This window comes from Mytilus trossulus, chromosome 13, assembly GCF_036588685.1.
Source record: "Mytilus trossulus isolate FHL-02 chromosome 13, PNRI_Mtr1.1.1.hap1, whole genome shotgun sequence".
Taxonomy (NCBI): domain Eukaryota; kingdom Metazoa; phylum Mollusca; class Bivalvia; order Mytilida; family Mytilidae; genus Mytilus; species Mytilus trossulus.
Window position 1 is genome coordinate 7,882,818 of NC_086385.1, and position 26,377 is coordinate 7,909,194.

Consider the following 26,377-nt stretch of genomic DNA (forward strand, 5'->3'; position numbering starts at 1 on the left):
CAGAAGAGAACAGGGATGATTTTGTCTACTGACAATGAGTTCTAACCTTTATCCTCGGGGCCGAAACGTCCACCAGCAGTAGCATCGCCCCAGTGGTGTAAATAGTTATCAAAGGTACCAGGATTATCGAATGGTCGACCGCTATTGAATAACCGTTTCACAGATGATATCTGATATTTTCCTTATATCGTAACAACAAGACCCATTTTCCTTTTCACGAATGTGACCTACCAAATTAGACTATTTACCGGATTTGTAATAAAATAAGTAACACGACGGGTGCCATATGTGGTCCCGGATCTGCCTACCCTTTCAGAACACCAGAGATAACCCCTTGTTTTTGGTTGTGTTCGTGTTGCTTATTATTTAGTTTTATGTGTGGTGTCATGTGTTCTATTGTTTGTCTTTTAAATTTTTAGAAATGCCGTTGTCGGGTTATTTTCGATTTATGAGTTTGACGGTCTCTCTGGTATCTTTCTTCCCTCTTTTTATCCTTATATTGATTTAAATAGCAACAATACTATTAAAGAAACAAACAATGTTACTTATGAACCCTTGCAACAACTCTCTGATGGGTCCAACTGTAGTCTGTTGAAAGCCGCCTTTTTCAGTGGTATTCCAAATTGCCCTTTCTTTATCCTGGTCGACCTCTATTACATGACATATCTTTTACCTTTATTTTTATTTTGTCCTGAACGAACATAAATTATTTGCCACCAGACGTACAAACAACAATTGGTCAATATCAATCGATAAATGAAATATTATTATTTTCGTTTGCCCTACCATGTATATGCTTTTTGCAAATAAAGTATACATTCATTCATTCGATATCGTTATCGAAATTTACAGATAAGTAGACCGTGGAAAGCACGTGTTTAAATTCAAACTTGCTCATTCGATCAAAATCGAGCATAAGTTAACTGTTGCAAGATTTCTTGACTTAACTTGATAAATTATGTTTGTCAAAACTTTTAGGATTGTTGGTCCTCAATGCTCTTCATCTTCGTACTGTATTTGACCTTTTTTTATTGAAAGTCACTGGTGAGTCTTTTGTAGACGAAACGAGTGTCTGGTGTAAATATAAAATTCCAGCCCTGGTTTCTAAGATAAGTTTATTTAATTGGTTGCATGGATACTTGTGCAATACAGAGAAGCAAATTTGAGGAGCTGAATTTCGCCTACTTATTTTGTGCTTTATACACTATTATAAAAACGACACGCGTAGATCCGATGATTTTATCTTCTATTAAAATTCTAAATCCGAGTTTTTTATGTTGTGCACGGATTAAAATACTGCAGTAGTTTTGTGGTAGATTTTAATGTTTAACTTTTTTTCAGAAAATTAATTTAATATATAATAGAGTGTGATATGATTTATCAATGCAACAACTATCCTCAAGTCCATAATGGGGTTAATGTAAGCAACTAAATGTTAATATACAACTATATGTCACTGTACGTCCTTCGATCGGGGATTTATTCAAGGCCAAGAAATGACAAAGCATTAGATAATTCAATCGAGAAAAACAACAACTTGATTGCTGTACAAAACAATAATTGAAAAACAAATATGAAAAAACAGCGAGCAACGACAAGCACAGGTGTCTGACTAAGCACAGCCATGAACTGCCTCTGAGTCTTAAATATAGGTATTAAAATTTCTTTTGTTTTACAGATTTATTTCACTATATGTTGTATTGTTTTTTACTAATATTTATTTTCTATATCGTTTTTGACATACCACTGATAAATAATTTGATTGAAGATGAACAAATATTTATACCAGTAGGTTCTCAATCTCGAAAATTAAGCGAGTTTAAATTAGATATTGCATTCATTTTGAGAGGGTAGCGAAATTACAACTACACATTTCTGTCTCTATTATTTTATAATGGTCATTCTGTTGTATATTTTAAGTGACAACACATAAACTCAATATAGATACCAGGATTGATATTTTGTATTTGCCCCAGACTCATCAGTGACGCTCGAATTAATTCAGGTTAAAAGGCCAAATAAAAAACAATCTGCAGTAGCATTGAGGAACAAAAACTCCTAAAATTTCTCAATACAGCTAAGGTAATATATTCATGTGGTAGAAAAGCCTTAGCAGTTTAAAAAATTCAAAGATTTGAAAAAAGTTAATTTATGATGATGACCAAATCAGTATGTCAGGTCAACACCGAATTGCTTACTACAGGGATAGTAATACCCTCGGGGAATTAAAACTTCACCAGAAATGGCATCAACCCAGTAGTTGTAAATAAACTCCTCATACAAGGATTGATTTATTTTTTCGGAGGCTAGACGCGCGTTTTATCTTCAGGAGACTCATTAGTGACGCTCGAATAAAAACCGTTGGTCACATAAAGTAAAAAAGTGAAGAGCATTGAGGGCAACAAATTCCTTAATAATTTGCAAAATACAGCTAAGGTAATTTATTCCTGATGTAGCAAAGCTTTAGTATATCAATGTTTTTGTAAACATTTAATTCATATTAATGACCATATCAATGATAGTTCATATCAACACCAAACACCTTGATTAGACTCAATTTAACTCGTTTCATTTCATAAAAATTTGATTTAATAAAATACTCATTGACTATTTGACAAAAGATTTAAAATTTATACAAAAGTGTACCACACGCCAAAACAAAAAAGTTGCTTTATATAAAAGTTTGACGAACACTTATTGCGATCACTCATAAAAGAGGGACGAAAGATACCAAAGGGACAGTCAAACTCATAAATCTAAAACAAACTGACAACGCCATGGCTAAAAATCAAAAAGACAAACAGAAAAACAATAGTACACATGACACAACATAGAAAACTAAAAAATAAACAACACGAACCCCACCAAAAAATAAGGGTGATCGCAGGTGCTCAGGAAGGGTTAGCAGATCCTGCTCCACATGTGGCACCCGTGGTGTTGCTTATGAGATAAAAAAATCCGGTAAATAATCTGATTCGGAAGGCCACATGAAAGGGAAGGAGATTGAAGTTACGACGTAAGGGACATATCCGATAACATTTGTGAAACGATTTTTTCATAATGGTCAACCAACTCGTGATGGTGTCTTTAATTGTCTTGCCAATTGACATGTTTTTGACTCTATTCATTATAAATTTTGACATAGTCTTTTTTATTCTTTATATTTAGCACCCATTCATTTGTTATTATTTATCGTAGCTTTTTAGCCATTGTATCCCTATTCATTCTTTTCAGGGCCATTTGTCTGAAATATTTTCTTATTATTCTCTAGTTTGTAAATACCACTAAGACCCTCATAAATTACACAATGTGTTCCGTTTTTTATATCTCTTTGCTTAATTCGTTATATGAAAAATGAAGGCAACAGTAGTATACACACTTCATGTTGTTGAATTTTCTTAATTCTTATCAGGCATTGGTGCGATAGAAAATATAACACATAAATATATATTTTTGATTAGCTTTCTGACAAACAAACACAAAATTAAAAAACAAAAATAAACCTATATATGGCGGGTTTTTCGTGAATCATCGTCTGTCACAATCGAAGCGAATGATGACACCTTTGTGTCTCTATATATGATCCTGAACTTTCTCAGTTATAAGCTTGAACTTTATCCTTAATATAATATCGTGTATATTGCTATTGTTTCAAAATATATATCAATACTTATGACGTCAATAACACAATGTCAAAATATTACCTCCCCTGCAAACACTGAAAACTTGATATTGTAAATGTTTGTCTTGTTTTTGTTAATATATTGATTAATTATTTACAAGAAATCGTTCTCGTAAATAGAAATAAAAAACAAAATTTCTTATAATATTCCCTCTTAAAATAGCAAACAACGATTGCGACATCGGATAAGAGTTGCTTTACTTAGAATAGATTAAAATATTGATATGCGAACATATAGTTTACATAGGTACCATATTCAATTTGTTGTTTTTACTTGCTGCAAAACTTTAAGTCATGCAAATTATCCTTATAGATGTGCAGCTAGATCCAAGTAGTTAAGGTGGTACCTAACACTACAGGGAGATAACTCTGTAAACTCAGCTAAACGTTTTAATTATGTTGTGTTGATAAGGAATATTAAGCTTCTCAATGTTCAAAACTAGTGTTTGTCAAACTCCTATATTATATAACCAGTGTAATTTTTCTGATAAAACGGTTGGTTCAAATTTTTTAAATTTTTGTCAAAGGGTCACAGTAAATTCTTTGTAAAATATTTAGGAAAATTAAACGAGCCAAATTAATTTTAGTGAAGGTGTTGGGTACCACCTTAAGGACACAAATACCAAAAAAATAGATTGATATGCAGCAAAAATTAACACTTTTGAAATTAAATTACTAAAATGTAATGAAATGTAAATAAACTGTAACCAATTAATAAACATAGAAAGTAAATAAATGTACAAAAGCAAGTCAACCTATTCTTAAAACTGTAAATAAGAGAGGAAAAAACGTCTAGTAGCAAATTACTTACCTTGTAAATATTTCTAACCTTCGAAAAGATACCTTTCTTAAAAGACGTTAAATTCTCTAAAAAGACTAACTTACTTTCTTATCCTCTTCATCCCAAGTTAGACATAAGGCCACTAAAAAGACAATATTTCTTTATTGGATGTCCACTTGAAAAGATCTGTCAGCAGAAAAACTTAATCAAAAATTAAGATATGAACAGTATGTATCTTTTGGGAAATTATAACATGCTAAGTTTACACAGCTACTTTTGCATAGGTACTTTTTCTGTACTAACAATCTGTAGTACTGGAAATTTACTTTTAACATTCAGGACTATTTTGTTACTTTAAAATTATTGTAATATTTAGGTACCTGTATTTTACAGTATATTTTGTTCGCGCATCTTTATCAATATCTTTAAATTTGACGCGACTGTCGTACAAGTGAGAGGTTTAGCGCTGTAAAACTAGGATGAATCCACCATTTTCTACATTTGAAAATGCCTGTGCCAAGTCAGGAATATGACAGTTCTTATACATTCGTTTTTGATGTGTTTTGTCATTTGCTTTTGCCATTTGATTATGGACTTTCCAATTAGATTTACCTCTGAGTTCAGTATTTTAGTGATATTACCTTTTGTCTATGTATTGCTAATAAATAAAGTTAATTGCAGTATAAAGTCATAAATCGATTAAACTAAACAAAATCCAGGTTACAAACCAAAACCAAGGGAAACACATCAACCACAAGGGGAAACAACGGAACGACAGAATTACTGAACTGTCACAAAATTACACAAATAGTTTCTTTAAAATTTACGATTGTTGCTGTGAACATTTTTTAAATCGGTATTGTCAATGGCATTGTTTTATAATTATTTTTTTTATTAGAAGAGTTAAACTTCTATTGATCTTGTGTCATCGATCTGAATAACACATGTGGCCAAAAATGATTTGTGACTATTGAAGAGTGGTATATACTACTGTTGCCTTCATTTTTATATCTAAATTCTCAAATCTCGATCAGCTATTATATTTTATTTTTTTTATTTTCAAATTAGCTTTGAACAACTATTTATTAACGTCAAACATTCTTAGATCGGTACGGTGTGTCTTTTTGTCTTATTCTTTTTATTGTTTGCCTTTGTTAATTGTTTCGATTCGATGAGCCAAGTTTCTTACTGATTGTTACAGAGGGGTGTTAACGTTGTTGTCATACTACTGTCATAGGATAGTCGAGGGTTAATCGCTCACAAACATGTTTTTTCTACATTGGCTAGAGGTATAGAGGAGGATTGAGATCTCATAAAAAATGTTTAATCCCGCCGCATTTTTGCGCCTGTTCCAAGTCAGGAGCCTCTGGCCTTTGTTAGTCTTGCATTATTTTAATTTTAGTTTCTTGTGTACTATTTGGAAATTAGTATGGCGTTTATTATCTCTGAACAAGTATATATTTTTTATGCGCCTCCGGGTTTTTTTCGCTACATTGAAGGCATGTTGGTGACCTTCTGCTGATGTTTTTTCTATGGTCGGGTTGTTGTATCTTTGACACATTCCCCATTTCCATTCTCAATTTTATTGATGGAGAAATGTCTTCTTGGCACTATTATGATATCTTCTTATATCTATTCACCAAACCATATTTCTTAATTTTCCAACCTATGAGGAATCGTTAAACTTATGGTAGTCGTTCATTTTTGTCTGCCCTACATGTTTTGTTGTTCGGAGCACCTCTTCAAGTGGCTGTCGTAGGTTGGTGCTTGTCACATTTGAGTTTTTTTCTTTCGATACCAAAGGAACATTTGAACCAATTAGTCGAAATAAACTGAGAACACCATGGTAATAAAACGTACAACAGACAACTAACACAACATTAAAAACAAATGACTGAACAACAAGATCAAAATCTTCAGGCACTCCATAAGGGTTAGCAGTAACGCATTACAATGGCGAATAACTTCTTTTATCTGAGAACATAAAACAAACATGTACGATTTCCCGCCAGTTTGGATATGATGATCATGATATCTAGGTTGATTCACTGCATAAAATACAAATATTAAGTATTATCAAATTTGCCAAATAACAGCCGGTGTCAGCCTAATTTGCACCAGAAGGGGCATACGATTTCCGGCAAATTGTATATTAGTACCAGAACATAAACATATAGATGGTAAGTAAACGAATGATTCAACCTGTCTCATATCATAAAACAATATGAGTACATTAATTTGTCTTATAAAGTTTCTGCAAACGTAAATACACTAATACCTGAATTTTTTAGTCATTTTATAAATTTTACAACTTTCCTCTGAATTTCTTTCACTCTGGAAATCTGTATATCCACTTGACTCGCCGTTCCTGGTAGTATAATTATCAGTTTTGTTATGTTAAAATTAGAACTTTAACCTTTAGATTTAATATTTGATTATAGAAAAAAAATACTATTGACAACTTCATAGGAATAAATTTTGACGCATATCCTGACATTAATCACGTTAAAACTAAACTACGTAAATAGAACTGCCCATTGCCTTTTGTGGAAAACTCTAAACACTCCTTCATCCAAAGTGGTAGAAGCAATCACCTTTGATAAAGACTTAATTGGTAAGAAAATTTCCCATTTGCTGATTGGATAAATATACTGGTAAATTCCTATAAAGGAAAAGTTGTTTTGGGTAAAGAATCAAAATACAATTAGAAGACAAACTGAGAAGAGATCCTTCGAAGGAGGTTTTTTCTACAACAGGACAAAATATAACTAGCAACATATAAACCGAACCGAAATCCTGGATTTTTATTCTCAACCACGTAGTTCTTCGCATATCCATTTAGAGGATATTGCAACAGAAATAGTTATGACTGAACAAGCTCCTACAGGGAACCAGCTTGTTACAGACAAATTATTTGCCGCCATTGCCAGAAAAAAATTCAAACTAGCTTCAATTCTTATTGAAGGAGGAGTTAAAATAAATACAAAGCTTTCTTCTGGAATAACACCGATAATGGCCGTCTGTGATAGCATAGTGGAGGAGGATCAACGCCATAAAAAGAAGAAGCTTTTGATTTGTCTCTTGGATAACGGGGCAAAAATAAATGCTGTCGACAAATCGAGGAGGTCTGCCATGCATTATGCATGTATTTGTGGTGATACCAGTATAATCCAGCTTTTGAAATCACGTGGTGCCAAATCTAACATCCGGGATCTGAACGGACAATATCCGGAATTTTATCTAGATTGTGAAAATCTCAGTCCTCGTCGAAGGAGTTTTTCGTTAACCAGAAGAGATAGCATTGCAAGTATGATGAACATTCCAACTGCATACCGTACTTGGGACTCGAGAGAATTTCTGGATTCCATTTTGGAGTAGATGTAATTCTACGAAACCTAGGAACAGTATGTTAATATGTATGTTCCTGACGAAACAGACATGTTTTTGTTTATTTTTCTGTTATATTATTATATTGATTTGTATAGAGACAATTGAACCTTACACCATCTATGTTGTACAGCAGCCTATTGTTAGTTCACATACATTTTGGGGAATGGACCCTCCTTTTTATATTATTATGAATAATATACAACTGATACTGTATATTTAATAGCGTATTCAAATGAGCAGGACACATCAAATAACCGAAAATACGTAGAAATATTACAGAATATTTACAAAAAAATATCTAGATAAAGAGGGGTCCATTCCCCAAGACCCTGTGATATATGGACTATGTGACATTTCAAAAATGCTAATGATCCTTAATTTGTATTGCAATGCTTTGTGTATATGTTATAGTCGGTTTTACGAGCTTTGTTAAGCTCAAGTTTATTCTTGATTGTACATATGTGCCGACTCTAAATAAAATTATTAACTTATTCACTACTTGCTTATTTATAATGAACAAAATCATCGTGTAGTCGGCTATACAAGACCAGAAAGACAAAATGTAAATAAATGCAATCAAAGCATTTTACGAATCACGAATTTGACAGAGTCATGACATGACCCAACGACAACAATTGAGTTACAGGTATAAAAAAGAATAAGGCGAAGCTTAAAAGAGGGACGAAAGATATCAAAGGAACAGTCAAACTCATAAATCGAAAACAAACTGACAACGCCATGGCTAAAAATGAAAAGGACAAACAGACAGACAATAGTACACATGAAACAACTTAGAAAACTAAAGAATAAACAACACGAACCCCGCCAAAAACTAGGGGTGATCTCAGGTGCTCCAGAAGGGTAAAGAGATCCTGCCTCCTCATGTGGCACCCGTCGAGTTGCTTATGAGAAAACAAGTCCGGTATATAGTATAATTCGGTTAGGGAGCGCTTAACCTCTCCGAATTGTAACATAGGGGCAATTGTGAAACAACACAGCGAACACTAACAAAAAAAATGTAGAAATCGGTTGTAAATGGATCGGGTAAAGAAGGACTAAAAAACTTGAGATCAAAGCATCGATATGAGAGTGCTCGCAGCTACCAAAAGTTAGCTCAAGGCATATTACAACTAATAAAATTCCAACCTGCTGAAACCGTTCAGGAACTACAAGATCAATGATATAGACAACTGTTTCCCCTATATTTAAATGACAATATCATTGGACAAGGGAACATATGTAAATCCATTACACTAGTAATTTTTATATCGATTGTGAATACTATCGGGACTTTTTTCAGTCCAATATATGAGTTTACATATTTTATAACAGCTTTTTGTCACCGTAGACTGTGCCCTCGTTCCGATTACCAAACCTAAACACTACAGTGTCCCAAGCCTCAGTCACACTGTCACGTTTCAAGAGCTACGTTTTACTACGTTTCGAAAGCTTGGCGAAACGGGAATATACGTAACGAGGCGTATCAAAACGTAGTGATCCTTTGTTCAAAACGGGACCTGCCCCGTATGTTTTGAAAATTCAACAACAAACGTAGCGAAAATTGAAACGAAGTAGAAACCTAGTAAATACGTACCAAAACCTAGCGGAACGTAACAAAACGTGCTTTCTACGTATCGAAACGTATCAAAGCGTGGTGGAAATGTGCGTATACACGTACTTATACGTAGCTAGCATAACGTGATAAGAACGTAGCAAAAAACAAGTAAAACCTAGCTTTCAAAATAATGGCACATTTGACTGGGGGTTTCGCTGTGTTTTTCTAAGATTCAAATACAAACAGATTATTAACATCAATTTTTATGTCAGTAGTTCTTTGTATTTGTATCTATAAGCAGGATCTGCATACCCTTCCGGAGCACCTGGTATCAAATTACTAATGAATATTCATGAGATGAATACTTCAACAGATTAATATCTTGATCTCAAGAACTCTTGTCATTATAACGGCTTACCATAGTTATAGGTTATAGGTTGATATTTCAAAAACTGTCTGATATCACTGAATAAATTTTGGTTGGCCTGACTTGCATTGCGTCACGAAATTGCGACACATGTATTGACTATTCGTTATGTCAATCATGACTTTCCATGTTCACAACGAATATAAGGCAACGAATATGTGATTTTTGTTATTCGTGGTAGAGGAGGCATTCTTTGCATGTAGGGAGGGGACCTATAACATCATAACAAAGCATACGATTTGCTGCAAATTTGTATCTGATGAAACTTAAAGAAGCTCATGATTTCCGGAAAATTTGAATATTTTATTAAAACAGTACATGTACCAATTGGAATAATAAGCAAAGCAACCTTTTACAAGTAACCCTCAGAAACTCCTCAAGGCCGAGCACAAGTCTCATATACATAACACTACTCATATGTTTCACCTGGAATATTCTTTTTGTCAAATTTTAGCATACAAAATTCAAATGTACAGTACTAAGCGGGGTTTTTTTTCAAGTAAAACTTGCCAGCCAAATCGAAAATATTTCAACAGAATTTGCTTATAGCCATAAAATGCATAAGAGTAATAGGTTTAAAATAACTCTTAAGAATGTTATATTTTGTATATCAACTTTCGTTATTTAATTAAGATAACAATGAATTTTTCGCCAAAACCTCGTTTTTATTACTTTATATAAATTAATTTTAATAATATCATATTGGTATTAAAAAAAGGCAATTTGATATTATACGATCGCCGATCCCCATTCGTCATGAAACCTTCAATTAGCACATATAAAATTAATACAACGAGGAAGCCAAAAAGAAACAATTTCGTCAGTTTGTGCCTTTATATATATTTTTGTCAATGCACACGCTAGAACATGTTGAACGTTGCATGATTAACAGTTTGTCAAACCTCGTGTCTCTTCCCTAATATAGCATGCAGTGCTGGCCTTAATACAGTAAACGTGACGTGATATCTTGTCTCCAAGTTGTTTGATATTAAAATTCAATTTGCGTCAGTGATTATCATATGAAATCGTTTCAACCATTTTATTTATTTTGGAAAAATCAGTGTCAAGTTATCGAATGAGTAGAGCTGTTTTTTTCTAAAGCGGAGGCGTGAAAAATCTTGTATTCTTTTAAACAATAGTGGTTTTTGAATAAAATGATATTTGGTATTTTTAAAACAAGCGATAAAATTAATGTATTCTCACAAATAATAAAAGAATTGTGTTTGTTTTAATTTTCTTAGTATAATAAATGAGCATTCACATTGTAGCAGAAAAAAACAGATACCATATTTGGGGATTGATTGGGGTTTGGGCCATAATTTCTATATTCTATGGTGTTAAGCGGGCTGATAATAAATCTGATATAAAAAAAAATGTCATGTAATAATCTGATGATATCAGATGTAGTATCAGCCCTCGGTCAATATCAGCCCCGAGCTTTCGGCATTGAGCTGACATTGAACCTATCGACATCTGATATGAAAAGTTACGCCGCGTAATAATCTAGTCCAAACGATTGTCTAATACCAAACAAAGATATAACTACAGATTATATCGGGTTCTATATATTCCGCAGTATATGATAAAATACAAAAATTCTGTTCAGTCTCTCAATTGCTAGATCCTTTCCTGTCCTGTCCTGTCCGAAGGGTCCCATGTGAGCTTATGCCATCACTTGGCGTCCGTCGTCTGTCGTCATAAACTTTTAATTTTCATTTGGTAAAAAAACCTATCTATCCTCTATAAATAATGACAATTGTCAAATTCTTACTAAATTTAGTTTAAGTAATCACAAATTAAGAGTTGAAACTGGTCGTCATGAACGCAGGGTAAATATGTCAGGTAAATTAGAGAGTATTCTACGATGTGAAAGACTTTGTCAATATGTAATTTGAATGTGACTGAGGATGAACACCATGTTTTGTTGCAATGTCCTCTATATGTAACTTCAAGAACCATTTTACTTGATGATTTATTTATGGAATATCCATAACTAAGAATACTTAATTCGCAAAACCTATTCATATGGATTATGACAAATGATGATGATAATTTTATCAAAAAATTATGCAAATTTTTAACTTCAAACTTAGAAGTGAGAAATAATACTGTCAAGTGAATTAATACACTGTCAGGTTTTAATGATAATATTTGGTGAAGAGTTGTCTTTCTTTGCTGAACTGACAATGTCGTATTATATATACTATTGTTTTGTTTTTATATGAATCATATTATAATGTTTAATTTCATATTGCTTCTAAATATGTATTTTAATTTATGTTTTGTCTATTATCATTTTAGTTTGTAATTCATATGCCTATAATGGCCCTTTGATTAGGAAATAAACATATTTGATTTGATTTGATTTGATTTGATTTGATAAACTATCTAAAAAATCTTCTCCTCTGAAATTGTGGGCCAAATACTTTCAAAATTTTATTAAATGTTTGTTATGGTATCTCGTTTATTAATTGTATCCAAAGTTTTGATTCGTCGACAAACATGGCCACAATGGCTAAAAATAAAACAGATGGGGTCAAATGCATTTTTTGGCTTAAATTTCAACGACTAAATCTTCAAGAGAAAATCTGACATATGGTACTTAAATGTTTAATTGGTCAAGATCTATCAGTCCTAAAATTTCCAGACGAATCGAAAAACCCATTGTAGGGTTGCTGCCACTAAATTGGTTATTCTAAGGATATTTTGCAGTTTTATTTGGTTATTATCTTGAATAATATTGAAGATAAAGATAACCTGTAAACAGAAAAAAATGGTCAACAAAGTAAGATCTACGAAACAGTTTCATATGACCAAAAATGTCATTTGACCCCTGAAGGAGTTATTACCCTTCACAGGACAATTTTGCACAAATTAAAATATGTGTTTAACTTTAAAATCTTCTCAAATGAATCTTGTATAAAAAATTTAAATGGCCATTCTAAGCCAATCATTAGAATATATTGAAAAGCAAAGAAAAAATCATTGATGAAAGATTTAAGCAAAAAAATATCAGGTGAGCGATTCGTGTTTTTGAAAGCCTTTTGAGAAAGGTATCTAAAAATATAAAGATTACAAAAATAATTGAGAACCCCATACAAACTGTCATAATGTTGATGTATTAAACTTTTTTGATGAATATGCCATTGTTATTGGTTTTTTTTTAAATCGGTGAACATGATGATATTTTTAATGTAAATTAAAGACCTTGCAATTCAAAGTTTGCTTCATTTGTGATTATTTTTTAACATTTCATGACATTTACCTTATTTATTTCTTTACAAAACATTCTATGCTAGGGGCATGTCTTAAACTTGTTGTGAGATTAGATCGAAAATGCAATCCGTTGATGCGTGCTGTGTGCAAAGTGTCGACCCTCTTATATTGAGAGGTGACGATTTTTTGGCTCCGAGTTGAAGCCTAGCTCACAGTGACTTTGTGATGAAGAAAAGTACGTAATTAAACCTCTGTTTCACTGCCTTTTTCGAGTCTTAGATTCGACATTTCAAACAAAGTTACGATTTTTTTTTTGGGGGGGGGGGGTTTATATATTTTTTTTTTCTTAGGGGGGGTCCTCGCTTCCATAATCTGCAGTAATGTATGAGCTATCAGATTATGCAAGCAGGGTACAGTCACATTATTTGTGTTATAGATCCTACATATCAGAAAGTGATTTGTTTTTAATCAAGCGTGTCCTTTTCTTGCGATTGTGACATTTTGACTGAGTGAGAAGTTCCATGGCGGGAGATAAATTAATGTCAAGGATTAATAACCAGCAGACGACCTTGGGATTGCATAGCAGGAGATGCCTCTCGACGCCTCGTTCTCGCTAATCGTAAAGATCATGTAATTACCAAGGTTTTCGTTTGTAACCTTGATATTATTATTGATAAACTATTATCGTCTTAATCTGTTTACAAGACAATAAACAAAAAACAAAAAAATATGATTTAATAAGTTAAAATTCAGGTATTTCTTTAATGAGAGGAAGATCAGTAGATCTATATATGGACTTTGAAGAAAGTGGATATAAGTCAAAAAAAAGTATTTGAAAATAACATCATACTATATAGTATATGCGTGGTCATTTTATGGTCTTACTTATTTAGAAAATTAAGATTGCTTTAAAAAAAAGTGCATTTGTAACCCTTTAAATTCACATATTCTGTGTTACCTCACGGTCCCAAATTTAGGCAGTGGCGGATTTAGAGGATTTTTCACTGAGATCTTTTTTCTTGGGGAAAAAAATTGTTGTTTATGAATCAGTCACTAAAGAATGACTGGAGCGGGTCCCCTCTAAAGTTAGGCAGTCAGTAGTCCAAATAATTATGACGTCTGGGACGGCTATTTTATTTTTTTTCTGGGACGCCTTCCTACGACGTCGTAGAAAGGCGTCCCGGCAGAAAAAAAATAAAATAGCCGTCCCAGACGTCATAATTATTTGGACTAGGTCGTAGGAAGGCGTCCCAGAAAAAAATAAAATAGCCGTCCCAGACGTCATAATTATTTGGACTAGGCAGTCAGTGGTTCCCCACTTATAAAAAAATCTGGATTCGATACTGTCAGGGGCTTGTTGCTGGAAACAGAGAAAGATATACATGTATAAAGACATTATATATATAAAAAAATAAAAAGATAAATCCAATTGACAATTTAAAAGGATTACTAAATGATCAGAATTTTTTTATTTTTTTTTTACTAAGATGTCAAATGTGAATATTTTTTTACATTCTTACCATGTGCTTGTGAATAATTTATAAATTATGTATTTTTATTGTGTTCAGTTTTATTTATTGTACATTTAGTGACTCGTAATTAGTCTATGTAGACTCGGACTGGGTATATTGGGCACAGGGGTGAGGCACTTGTTTCTATCCGTAAAGCTTCTATTTATATGAATCTATAGTCGACCTTCCTATGGATAGAAAAAGTGCCTGTAATACAAATCCTTAATATTGCACAGATTTTTGTTACCTGTGGCCAATAAACATTTAGAGTTGTCTCGCTTTGGTTCCAAACAATAAATGTAAAAATAGACTTCCTATGTTGGGGAAATTCCATGATGTCAGGCAACCACGGTCTATGAATGTGATAAGAAAGATCAATGAACGTGTTTGTTTACAAATGTAGAAATGTGTAACTAAATGTAAATAAGGGTAAGTTAAATACAGCGATACGTGTTTGTTTACAAAGTCTCGTATGTTAATTTTTTGGACAATTACCAAAACCGTCGTGGGACCCATACACTTGAGGCCGACGCATTGGTCATGTGCATTGTATTGTATACATTTTGAATAACAGCATTTTAGATATATTATCTTATTTTGATTAACAATGATCAATTTATGCTTGAAATATTTGCCGAGGAAGTTGAGTGTTAACTGTTGCCCTCCCCCTTTTTTGGATGAGTGTTTACAAAATGTTTACAAAAATCGTATATATACTGTCTAGTAAAATTCTGTAAAGCAATATACTAAAATCAAATGTTAGGATATGGAGGGAAAACTAAAGAAACAGAACCATATATGTAACCATGGTAACACTTATCATCTTTTTTAATTTGATTATTGCTTAATTGATAAAAATGAAAGATCTTTTCATTCACCAACATTCATGTTCAGACATGTGTAGGGCATACATTTGTGAAATATATCATATAATATATTGACACCGAATGTTTGTGGCACAACATCCTGTCCACAAGTTAACAATTTTTTTTCTGTGACGTATTAAATTTATAATAAGATCCATTTTGTTACAACCTGTGATCAATTTTATTTGGCAATCGCCAATGGCAGTCAGCAGGGTTAAAGAACATCAGTTGTTCGACCTGTTAGTCAAATGCGTTTTGTTTAAATATACTTTTTCACTCTTTTGGTCTTTTGGAAAATGTTGTTTGTGCTGATTTTATACCCTTTCTACTACGAAATTTGTTTGACATGCACACGTATAAAAATTGCGGTTTTTATCCAATGCAGTCATAGGTTTGAACGTAGTTTTCAATTTAGACTCGTTTATATTTTTTGTTTGGGCATGTATCATATTTTCCCTCCGGTTTATATGATCCGTTCATCCTATATATTGACTCTTAAAATTCAAGAGTTAATCTAAAAATGAGGGTACTTTCTCTAAAAATGAGGGTGCTTTTTATATGGCCTTCCAAATACCGTTTCGATCCCTAACATCACTGAAGAGACATTTATTGTCGAAATCCGGATATGGTGTACTAAAGAAATATTGACACCAAATGTTTGTGGCACAACATCCTGTCCACAAGTTAACAATTTTTTTTTTTTCTGTGACGTATTAAATTTATAATAAGATCCATTTTGTTACAACCTGTGATCAATTTTATTTGGCAATCGCCAATGGCAGTCAGCAGGGTTAAAGAACATCAGTTGTTCGACCTGTTAGTCAAATGCGTTTTGTTTAAATATACTTTTTCACTCTTCTGGTCTTTTGGAAAATGTTGTTTGTGCTGTTTTTAGACCCTTCTACAACGAAATTTGTTTGACATGCACACGTATAAAAATTGCGGTCATAGGTTTGAACGTAGTTTTTAATTTAGACTCGTTTATATAATATGAGAGACATATATATCTTGTTCAGTGTTACTGTGTTCATTTGTGTTACTGCGTCTTTTGATTGAGTTGAGCTATCCAAATGAATTGATATTTTATAATGTGTCTTTTTATGTTGAGATGTTCAGGGCTCACGCCACCAGGCGACTTGGGCGAAGAAGTCACTTCGCTTTCCCCGACCCCAAAAAGGGAAGACAAGTCGCCCTGTTGTTTACGATACCTGCTTTCAGTCTATTATTTACAAATGACCGTTTATACTACAGTAAAATCCAAACATTGTAGCGCACCGCATGAATGAGCACTTCTCTTTCAAATCTCACCACTTCTCCCTATCAGTTTCAAAAAGAGAAGTCACTTCTCCCTATAATTCTGAAGAAGTGTGAGCCCTGAATGTTACACTATTGTTTCAGATAAGGATGAAGGTTTGGTACCATTAAAATTTTTAAACTGCTTGCACAACGTGGTCTGTCCTTCCTAAGTCGGGAATCTGATGTTCAGTAGTTGTCATTTGATGATGTGGTTTCATAAGTGTTTCTCGTTTCATCTTTTTAATACATGTATAGATTAGACTGTTGATTCCTGTTAAAACGGTTGTACACAAGTACATTTTTTAGGCCCTTTATAGCTTACTGTTTGGTGTGAGCCAAGCCAAGGCTCTGTGTTGAAGACTGTACCTTGACCTTTAATGGTTAACTTTTATGATTGTGACTTGGATAGAGAGTTGTCTCATTGCCACTCATACCACATCTTCCAATATTTATTTATGTTGAGGATTTCTAAAGTAATGTTGCACAGTATGTACAGGTGTTATTTTGGAGCAAAAACATGTAAGGCAGCAACCATTTGATTTTCTGGGGGGGGGGGGCTATGGATTTTTTTTCTGTGCAAACTTTTTTTTTCGGCGAAGAACAATCTATTTTTTTTAGCATGTTTAGGGACAAACCGAAAAAACAATTTTTTTCTTTCAATTTTAACATTTCATATAGTGGCAGCTGAGGGTGAAACAAACAATTTTTTTTTCTCAGGGTCCAAAACAAATTATTTTTTCTCACTAAAACCTGGAAATAAACTTTTTTTTCCAAAAAAAACCATAGCCCCCCCCCTGAAAATTAAATGGTTGCTGCCTAATAAACAATTACAACAAAGCTTCATGCACTTACAAAACATACAATAAAACAAAGCCAAAAGAAATATTGTCTTTTATCGGTAATTCGTACATTTCCCTTTGATTTTACTGCCTAATATTTTCAAATATCAATTGCAACTTACTGGCTGTACGTATGTATCAATGAAAATATTAGGCAATACATTGTGTGATGTCATAATTATCGATAAACAGAATAATATATAGTTTCCTTTTTGATACTGACTATATCATATGGAATATCTCAACTCGCCCTAACGGGCTTTTCTAGATACAATGTATTCCACATGATAATCATATTATATGTACATGAATGGACATCCCCTGATATTCATCAGACAAACAAATAATTTATATAAATAAGAAGATGTGGTACAACTGCCAATGCAGGGGCGGATCCAGCCATTCTAAAAGGGGGGTTCCCAACCCAGAGTTAAGGTGGAAAAGGGGGGTCCCAACTATATGCTCCCATTTAAATGCATTGATCTTCCAAAAAAAGGGGGGATTCCAACCCCCATAAGACCCCTTGATCTGCCAATGCAATGAGACAGCTATCCACCAAAGTTTAAATGAAGTATATGTATATGAAGAGTTCAATCCAAATTTGGTCAGACATCAGTCAAATCATGCAAAAAGTGCCTTCTTAGTCCTTGGAAGAATTTCGGCATATATGTACATGTCAGTGTTCTCCCCAGGGCCTTTTAGCATAATGGTAATGTGATGCTATATATATATATCATATATCTGAATGTGATTGGAACTCCCCTTTTTTTGGCCTATTAATGCATTTGAATGGGGATATATAGTTGGAACATCCCCCCTTTTTTTCCTGGATTGGAACCCCCCTTTTTAAAATGGCTGGATACACCCCTGATGTACGATATATAGCTTGTAAAATAGTCCTTGATCCCTTGCATTGCTGTTACCAAAAATAAGGTCAATTTTCACCTTGTGCAAAAGTGAATTAAACTATGTTTGCCTGCCCCAAGTAAAAGGAGTCTGTAGTTGGTTTATGTCTGTCATATTTTGTTTTTTTCCTAAATAATTGTTTTGTTATATATAAGGCTGTAGTTTTTATAAATCTGTTTACAAGAGTCGTAAATATGGTATACCGTTGTCTGTCTGTCCGTCCGTCGTCAACATGTCGGACATTCACTCGAAAACCTTTAGTGAAGTGTTAATATCTATTGATGTACAATGTAAGCTCCTTTTAGAATTTTATAAATTTTAGATTTTATTTTTCCAAGTTATGGGGTTTTACTTATTTAAAAAGGGGGAATTTTCCATTTTTTTTACAATATCTAAGAAATTTAAGCTCCCTTTGATTTTCATAAATCTCAAATATGACATTGAGAAGTTATTGAACTCTATTCTTTGAAAATGTGACTGGTGCATCAGGCGCTCATGGCATAGCTGTTTATTACAATTGAAATTATATTGTTTCATATTTTTCATGTCAGGGCCTATTACAGCTGACTCCTGGTATAGGTTTTTATCATTGTGGAATGCCGTTATGTTGCCTTTAAATTTTTACAATTAATCTCCCCTTTTTTGAACTTCAATAGATTATCATGATTATAGTTGGTCTCATTGGCAATCATACCACATTTTCTTATTATACAACCTTTTGTGGCCTCAAACGTATAATGCTATCATGTTGTCGTTTGCATAGTCTGCGTCATCATCCGAAGACACATCTAGTGTCCAGACATTTACTTTAGTTAAAGTGAATGGATCTCTATTATTTTTCACCAGAATGTTAAATAGCATTAAAGAAAGGTTGGAATTGCTTTTGGGGGGGTTATGGTCCCAACAGTAATCAGGGCTTCAGAATTATAGGGAGAAGTGACTTCTCTTTTTTAAAAGACGGACGAAAGATACCAAAGGGACAGTCAAACTCATAAATCTAAAACAAACTGACAATGTCATGGCTAAAAATGAAAAAAGACAACAGAAAAACAATAGTACACATGACACAACATAGAAAACTAAAGAATAAACAACAGGAACCCCACCAAAAACTAGGGGTGATCTCAGGTGCTCCGAAAGGGTAAGCAGATCCTGCTCCACATGTGGAACCCGTCGTGTTGCTTAAACTGATAGGGAGAAGTGGTGAGATTTGAAAGAGAAGTGCTGATTCCCCGCAGTGCGCTACAATGTTTGGATTTTACTATAACAGTTAAAGAGTCGTATGTAAATAATGTTCTTTTTATATTGTTCAATTCTGCATATCAGAGTATACAATTAAAGTAATATTTCAAATTAAATGTTGTTTAAGTTTTACTAAGGTTCTTGTGAGAAACTACCAACTAAATATTTTTTTTATTTTAAAAAATGTAAAGAAATTATAATATATATCAATTACAATTTTAATTCAAAATTATCTTGTGTATGAAATTCATTGTTTCTCATAAAAAAGTATAAAAGTTATTAAGCTGGGTCATAATATATTGATAATAATATAATAGTCTCAGTGTTAAGCAACTTTAATCAATAGACAGTTTGAAACGATCCATAAAAAATATAGGGAATTATATACACCAATCAAATAGATGTAACCAACAGTCTCTTTATTCGTGTGAAATAAGAAATTTTTCCCATTGGGATCAATATTCTTAAGTCAGCTGTTCCATCCGTGCGTCCGTAGTAATTATTGTAAAGTACGGATTTCGGTCATAGTTGGTCCGGTTCAGATCCGTATTTTAGAACTCAGGCAATGGCGGACAAATGCAAGAAAATTTACAAAAATAAACGATGTTTGACAAGTTATTTGGAAAGGGAGATGACTTTTTTGATGCAATAAATGGATTAAACATTTACTGGAGGCAACTTTTATCACGTTTTAATGAAGTAACAAAACTTATTTTGCCGCCAAAATTTAGGTTAATGTACATTTTCGAGTATTACACGCACCGGAACTGGCGGAAATGCACGAAGTGATAAAAAGTTGTATTTTAATCAAATAACCTGCTACACACTGCAAAGACAATGCATCAACATCTTTTCTTAAGATAATAAATGGTTTATGTCTAAATTTCTTTAATTATCAATAAAAAATTGATGTTTCATCAACTTGGTAAAAATTGAAAATGTCCGTTGACGGAAGCGACTGAACGCGAGTATCGTCAAGAATAGGGCGACTTGTTTTCGCTTTTGGGGGTCGAGGAAAGCGAAGTGACGGCCGGGAAAGCGACTTCTTCGCCCAAGTCGCATGGTAGCCTGTCAGTTTATGAAGTAGGGGCCAAAAAAGGAACCCAAATAAGCACTTTTGTAGTTTCCAGACAATAACTTGTGTTTATAAGTGTATGCATCTCTCTGAAATTATACCACAAGTTTCGCGGATACCACAAAGGGATGGTTATGATCAACTTTTGGAGGTTAAAATTAGGGGCAAAATACAGGGAAAAACTAGGTTTTTCTGGTTAATGGACAAGACAATTTAAAAGCAATGTAACTTCATTGTAAGGGAGGTGATTAAAATTGAAATATATTTAAAATACAATGCTGTGTATGTTTTAATTAACTTGCCTTAAACTACTTGTAAATTATGTATAAAGAAATGTCAGGTCTAGGACTATTTGCTGAAAAGGGGGCATAGGCAACAGTATAGTGTATTGCTCAAATGCAAAACAGGGGTTCAAATTCTTTAGGGGATGGTTTTTTTGGGGGGTGGGTCAATTCGCAACAGCATAGTGTAGATTGCAAAAAAAAAGAAAAGAAGGGGAGGTCACAATAGCATCAATAATTGTATGAATCCAAATCATATAATCAATTCTAAGTTCTTTGACTACAGTTATTATGTGTCAGAAACCTATTGTGTGTCAAATATTTAATTACAATCCAAATTCAGACCTGTATCACTGAGCGCGAATATTGTGTCCATTTTTTCCAAACTGTTCAGGATTGGACCTCTGCGGTCATATCCAGCTGCGCTATTTATTTATATATTTTTATTCTAATATAACCGTAGCCAGTGCCATAGAAATATGGCCACTTGATTTTCTTCCGACTGACGGTAAAACGCTTGCCAACGTGGAGTGTCTGTTGCTTGTGCAGGATGTAAATTTTTTATAAACTGTAAAACAAGTCCATGTAATGTGGTCATCATTACAAAATGTTTTACAGTTTATAAATATTTTTACAATTACAAATTTGAATCCACGTCTGGTTAGAATGGGGACGTTAAATCCGCATTCGTCTCCACTCGGCCGATTTCGTACCCTTATCTAACGGACAGAAGGAAAGTAGCGGATTCTGCTGTGGTTTTCCAAATGTTTAAATCCCATGTTTTATGTAAAATAGTGCCACGCTCTTTGCACGTTAAGAACCTTTGCAACAAGTCTTTGAATGGTCGGAAGGTGGCCTGTCACCAGACCAAATGTCTGTCCCTGTCCAATATACCCTCCTTTTCAAGTGGTAGTGTTGCAAGGCCAAATTTACCCCCATTTTCCAGCGGTAGTCCAAATTTCCCCCGGCGACACCGATTGCCTCTTTTACAAGACTGTTAAATTGTATTTATTGTAAACTTGTTCTCGTCCTGCACATGCCTTAAATATTTGCCACTTGGGGTTTAGCAACCATCTTAAAATCAATCAATCAATCAATCAATACTATCGAACATTGAACAATATAAATTAAACCAAAAAATCTAAAGACCATCCACGAATTAAAACATCTAAAATTATAATTCTTTTTATATCTTATTTTTCAGAACTTGTAAAGTGAACCGAAAATGGCAATGGAATCTCTCGGATTAATTCTTATGATACCGTTTTGTGTTTGTTTTATTTTACTATTTGTTGTATGCTGCTTTGCAGAACAGCTTAAACGAATGTGTCGAATGCCAAGTCAGTTGCCTCGTAGTCAAACTGACACTAGACGGCGTAGGAATCGCCGTAGCAGACGATTGTATGACTTATCAGGGCCGCCTGTAGGAGAGAGACGACCCACTGAGGAAGATGTAGAAGCACTTCTTAGAAGTCGAAGACGGACCGAATCCGGTGATTCTACGGACACTCAGTCCTGTCCATGTAATGTGGTCATCATTACAAACGAAAGTGGTATGACGTCATACGTTGAATCTCAAAGTTTTCTAAATTTAGCAGGATTATCAGCTTCCCAAACATTACAGCTGGCTGGACCTTTAAGTATCTCACAGACTGTGATAACAAACGTAGTGCAAAATGCTGGAGAGTCATACGGTTCCGCGCGGTCATTGGGTCAATCCAATCTATCGTTTACTGTTATTGAACATCATCAGTCTCAAACAGAACAGAATCAAAGTCAAAGTTGACGAATATACTTAAACAAGTCTGTGATAATAGATGGAATAAACAGTGTGTTCAGTTAGACACATGCATAGAACGCTTTAAATGTGTGTTCAGTTAGACACATGCATATAACGCTTTGAATCATCAATGGAGTTTATCTGTGTGTTTAGAAGGCCATATGAACATAACGTTAACAGACGATTTATACTGTTCTTAGTTAAACAAAAGGAACAGTTCTCTTATAAAAAGTACTTCATTTGAATTGAACAAAATGCTTTAAACATTTTTGCAATGGGCATCTTAAACACTAGAAGGCCATATATGAACATGATGTTTTACCGAGATTTTATACTGCTATTACAAGTAGTTGAACAAATGAACAAAACTCGTGGATTTTTTATTTTTTTATATTTTTGAGTAATGAAGTGGGACATAATGCTTTAAACATTAATTGCAAAGGGCATCTTAAACACTAGATGGTCATGTGAACATATTTTTTTTTTTACTTTTCTTGGTTGAACAAATGAACAAAAATACTTTAGTAACTTTTTGAGATTATTGGAATTGAAAAAAAATGCTTGTGTTACTTGCAAGGGGCATCTTAATAACTAGTTAATGGAACTAAATTCAGAATTTTGTTGAATTGGATTTTTTTTTAATGTATATGTGTATATTTGATTATAGTTCAGGCTTTGCTAATCTGAAAACAATTTCTACCCTGTTTTTTTATATTAATTTTACACACCTACAAACAATCTCCTTCACTTGTAATTAATAAGAAGTGCCATATTTGAAACCAGTGCTGAAAATTGTATTTTTCACATCATTTGTGTAGGTTTTTTTACCATCATGACCATTCTAATCTTAAACATTGAAGTAAAAAGTAAAATCACAAAAATACCATGAATACTGAACTTAGAGAAAATCAATTCGGAAAGTCCATAATCACATAGCAAAATCAAATAACAAAACGGATAAAAAAACGAATGGACAAGAAATCTTATAATTTGAGAGGATTAAAACGTATGCAGAGGTTATGAAGTTGATAGCAGCATCGGTTTTAACTTTCTTGCTTCATAACTACTATCCCTGTTTTAATTAACACTTTATCATGATTATTTATCATTATCTTATTTACCAGTCGTATGTTTTATTGTACTAGTATTGTAATTACTCTTGTTTTGAGCAAGGCTAACTTTCTGGTAGCAATATATGTCAGCCAGGCTTTGAACTGAGACGAAAATTAATGCTCTCACTTAATCAGTACCGATGCAGTGTGTTGAAAGTCCTTATGTACACCATAACTCATGTTTTTCATAAGAAAGGACGACTTATACATAGTATACGTATGTACATGTTTTCCCGTTTAAATGGTTTTACACTAGTAATTTTGGGGCCCTTTATATCTTGTTGTGCGGTGTGAGCCAAAGCTCCGTGTTGAAGGCTGTACCTTGACCTGTAATGGTTTACTTTTATAAATTGTTATTTGGATGGACAGTTGTCTCATTGGCACTCACACCACATCTTCGTATATCTTTGTAATAAGAATCATTATTGTACATTACTTGAATTTATTCAGAGAGGCATTTTATATTAACATAGTATGACAACAGGGCGGATCCAGCCATTTAAAAAAAGGGGGGGTCCAACTACAAGTCCCAATTCAGATGCATTGATCGGCCAAAAAAAGGGGGTTCCAACCCCCGGACTCCCCCCCCCCCCTTTGGATACGCCACTAGACAACTTTCAATCAGCCAATCACTCTATTTGCATTTGAAACAGGCTTAGTAGTATATAAATATTGTATGGTTGTACATGTACCATCATGGCAGTGTTTGAAATCTGTAAATTTCTGTTAAATATATTATTATAGTGGGTATTTTTTCGAGACTGTTAAATTAAGCATATTTTATTAAAAAAAAATCTGTTATGTTACGTTAAATACCATATGTTCACCTCTTGTTTCAAAGAGGTGCAATCTCATTGACATAGATCCCACATATTTTTTCGTCTCATTTTGAATATCATTTGTCATAAAAAATGTACTGGTTATAATAACAAAACTATTATAAATGGTTTTTTTTCTAGGGTACGATTAGAGACTTTTCAGGGTATCATTTAGTTTCAATATTTGAGGGCACTGTTTCATATTGTCTGGGTATATGTTTAACTTACAATTGTTTTTATTGTAATATTTATTAGAATTATAACATGTATAAAAAAAAAAAATTAAATTACAGTTGAAAGTTTTTTAGGGAGCTACCATTTGATTTTTTATTTGGGGGGGGGCTAGGATGAAATTTGAAAAAAAAATAGGCAGGACAGGAGTTTTGAGTAAAAAAAAAGGCAGGATGAGACACTTGCAAAATCAAATGGTAGCTCCCTTACTCATACTGCAGCTAGTGTGGATTATGTCACTCCCGCCGACTCTACGTAGATGGTTTATTTCTGCCACTCAAATTTCTTGAAGAATATTGTACTCAGGATCTAATCTTTTAATCAAATTGTATATGCAGTTCTAAGAATAAGATGACATGTAAGGACAGACTTCGTACACAACGTTGTTTACTTTGTATCCCTTAAAAAGAGGAAAATCAAACATATCAAAATCTGTCTAAGATGTAATGTATTCCAGGATCAACATTATTGTATATTGTATTTATGCTTACAATAGTCTGTTTAATGTTATCTCAAAACAATTGTAAATCGAGTTTAAAATATTTGTAGAGGGAAAGCTCGTTTAATTATGTCTTAAAAAATATATTCATACTACTTAAAAAGTTTATAAAACTATATGTCATTTATATATTCATAAGGGTTCTGAGTTCGAATTCTTTACTTGAAAGGTGTTTTGGACACCGATTTGAATTGACTATTTTTTATTTTGACAGTTTTCCTGCTGAGGGTGAGTGGTTGTCTCTGGACACACGGGATTCAAACATTTAAAACTGACCTCAATGCTTAATAAGAAAAAAAAGGAAAAAGTGGTGAAAATCACAAACAATCAATCATTCAATCATCTGATTCTTACATTTTACCATTATTTACTTTTAAGTTTAAAAAGCTTTTCGTGTGTTTTTCAATATAAAGACGCAAATCAGAAACTCATCAATAATATCATTATCATAAGTCCAAACGTTTACCCCTATTGCTCGAGCGCGCCTGTTGGTACTAGAATGACAATAAAACAAAAAGAAATCTTCATAAAATGATTAATCAAATGATAGAAAATATAAATGCTGCAAGTGTATAATGGATATGATGTTTTATAATAAAAACAAAATTATGATAAATATAATAATCAATCAGGTCATTTACCAATGAGGATTATGATTTGCGCCTATTTATTGAGGCTACGTGTTAATAGACCACTTTCGAGTTTATCCGTCAACGGAAAAAACTCGTCAATTATACACGCCGTTATGACGTCATTTACCAGATAGAGGGGGTCGCCTGTATCCCTGCACTATTTACGTTCTTCAAGCGTCTTAGTGATCGTCACTGTGTAGGATAAACTAGAAATAATGGTTGTTCTGTAGGTACTTAA

General features: G+C 33.4%; 1 protein-coding gene across 1 annotated transcript; it reads left to right on the forward strand.

The window, feature by feature from the left end:
• The first annotated feature begins 14,846 nt into the window (after positions 1-14,846).
• LOC134694912 (uncharacterized) lies at positions 14,847-23,372 on the forward strand. Its single transcript, XM_063556019.1, has 2 exons — positions 14,847-14,991; positions 22,272-23,372. The coding sequence occupies exon 2, from the start codon at positions 22,293-22,295 to the stop codon at positions 22,851-22,853; it is 561 nt and encodes a 186-aa protein (XP_063412089.1). The 5' UTR covers positions 14,847-14,991; positions 22,272-22,292; the 3' UTR covers positions 22,854-23,372.
• The last annotated feature ends 3,005 nt before the right edge of the window (positions 23,373-26,377 follow it).

Bases quoted from the DNA above. Each gene is read 5' to 3' on its own strand.
- LOC134694912 (XM_063556019.1), top strand. From the start codon at position 22,293: ATGGCAATGGAATCTCTCGGATTAATTCTTATGATACCGTTTTGTGTT.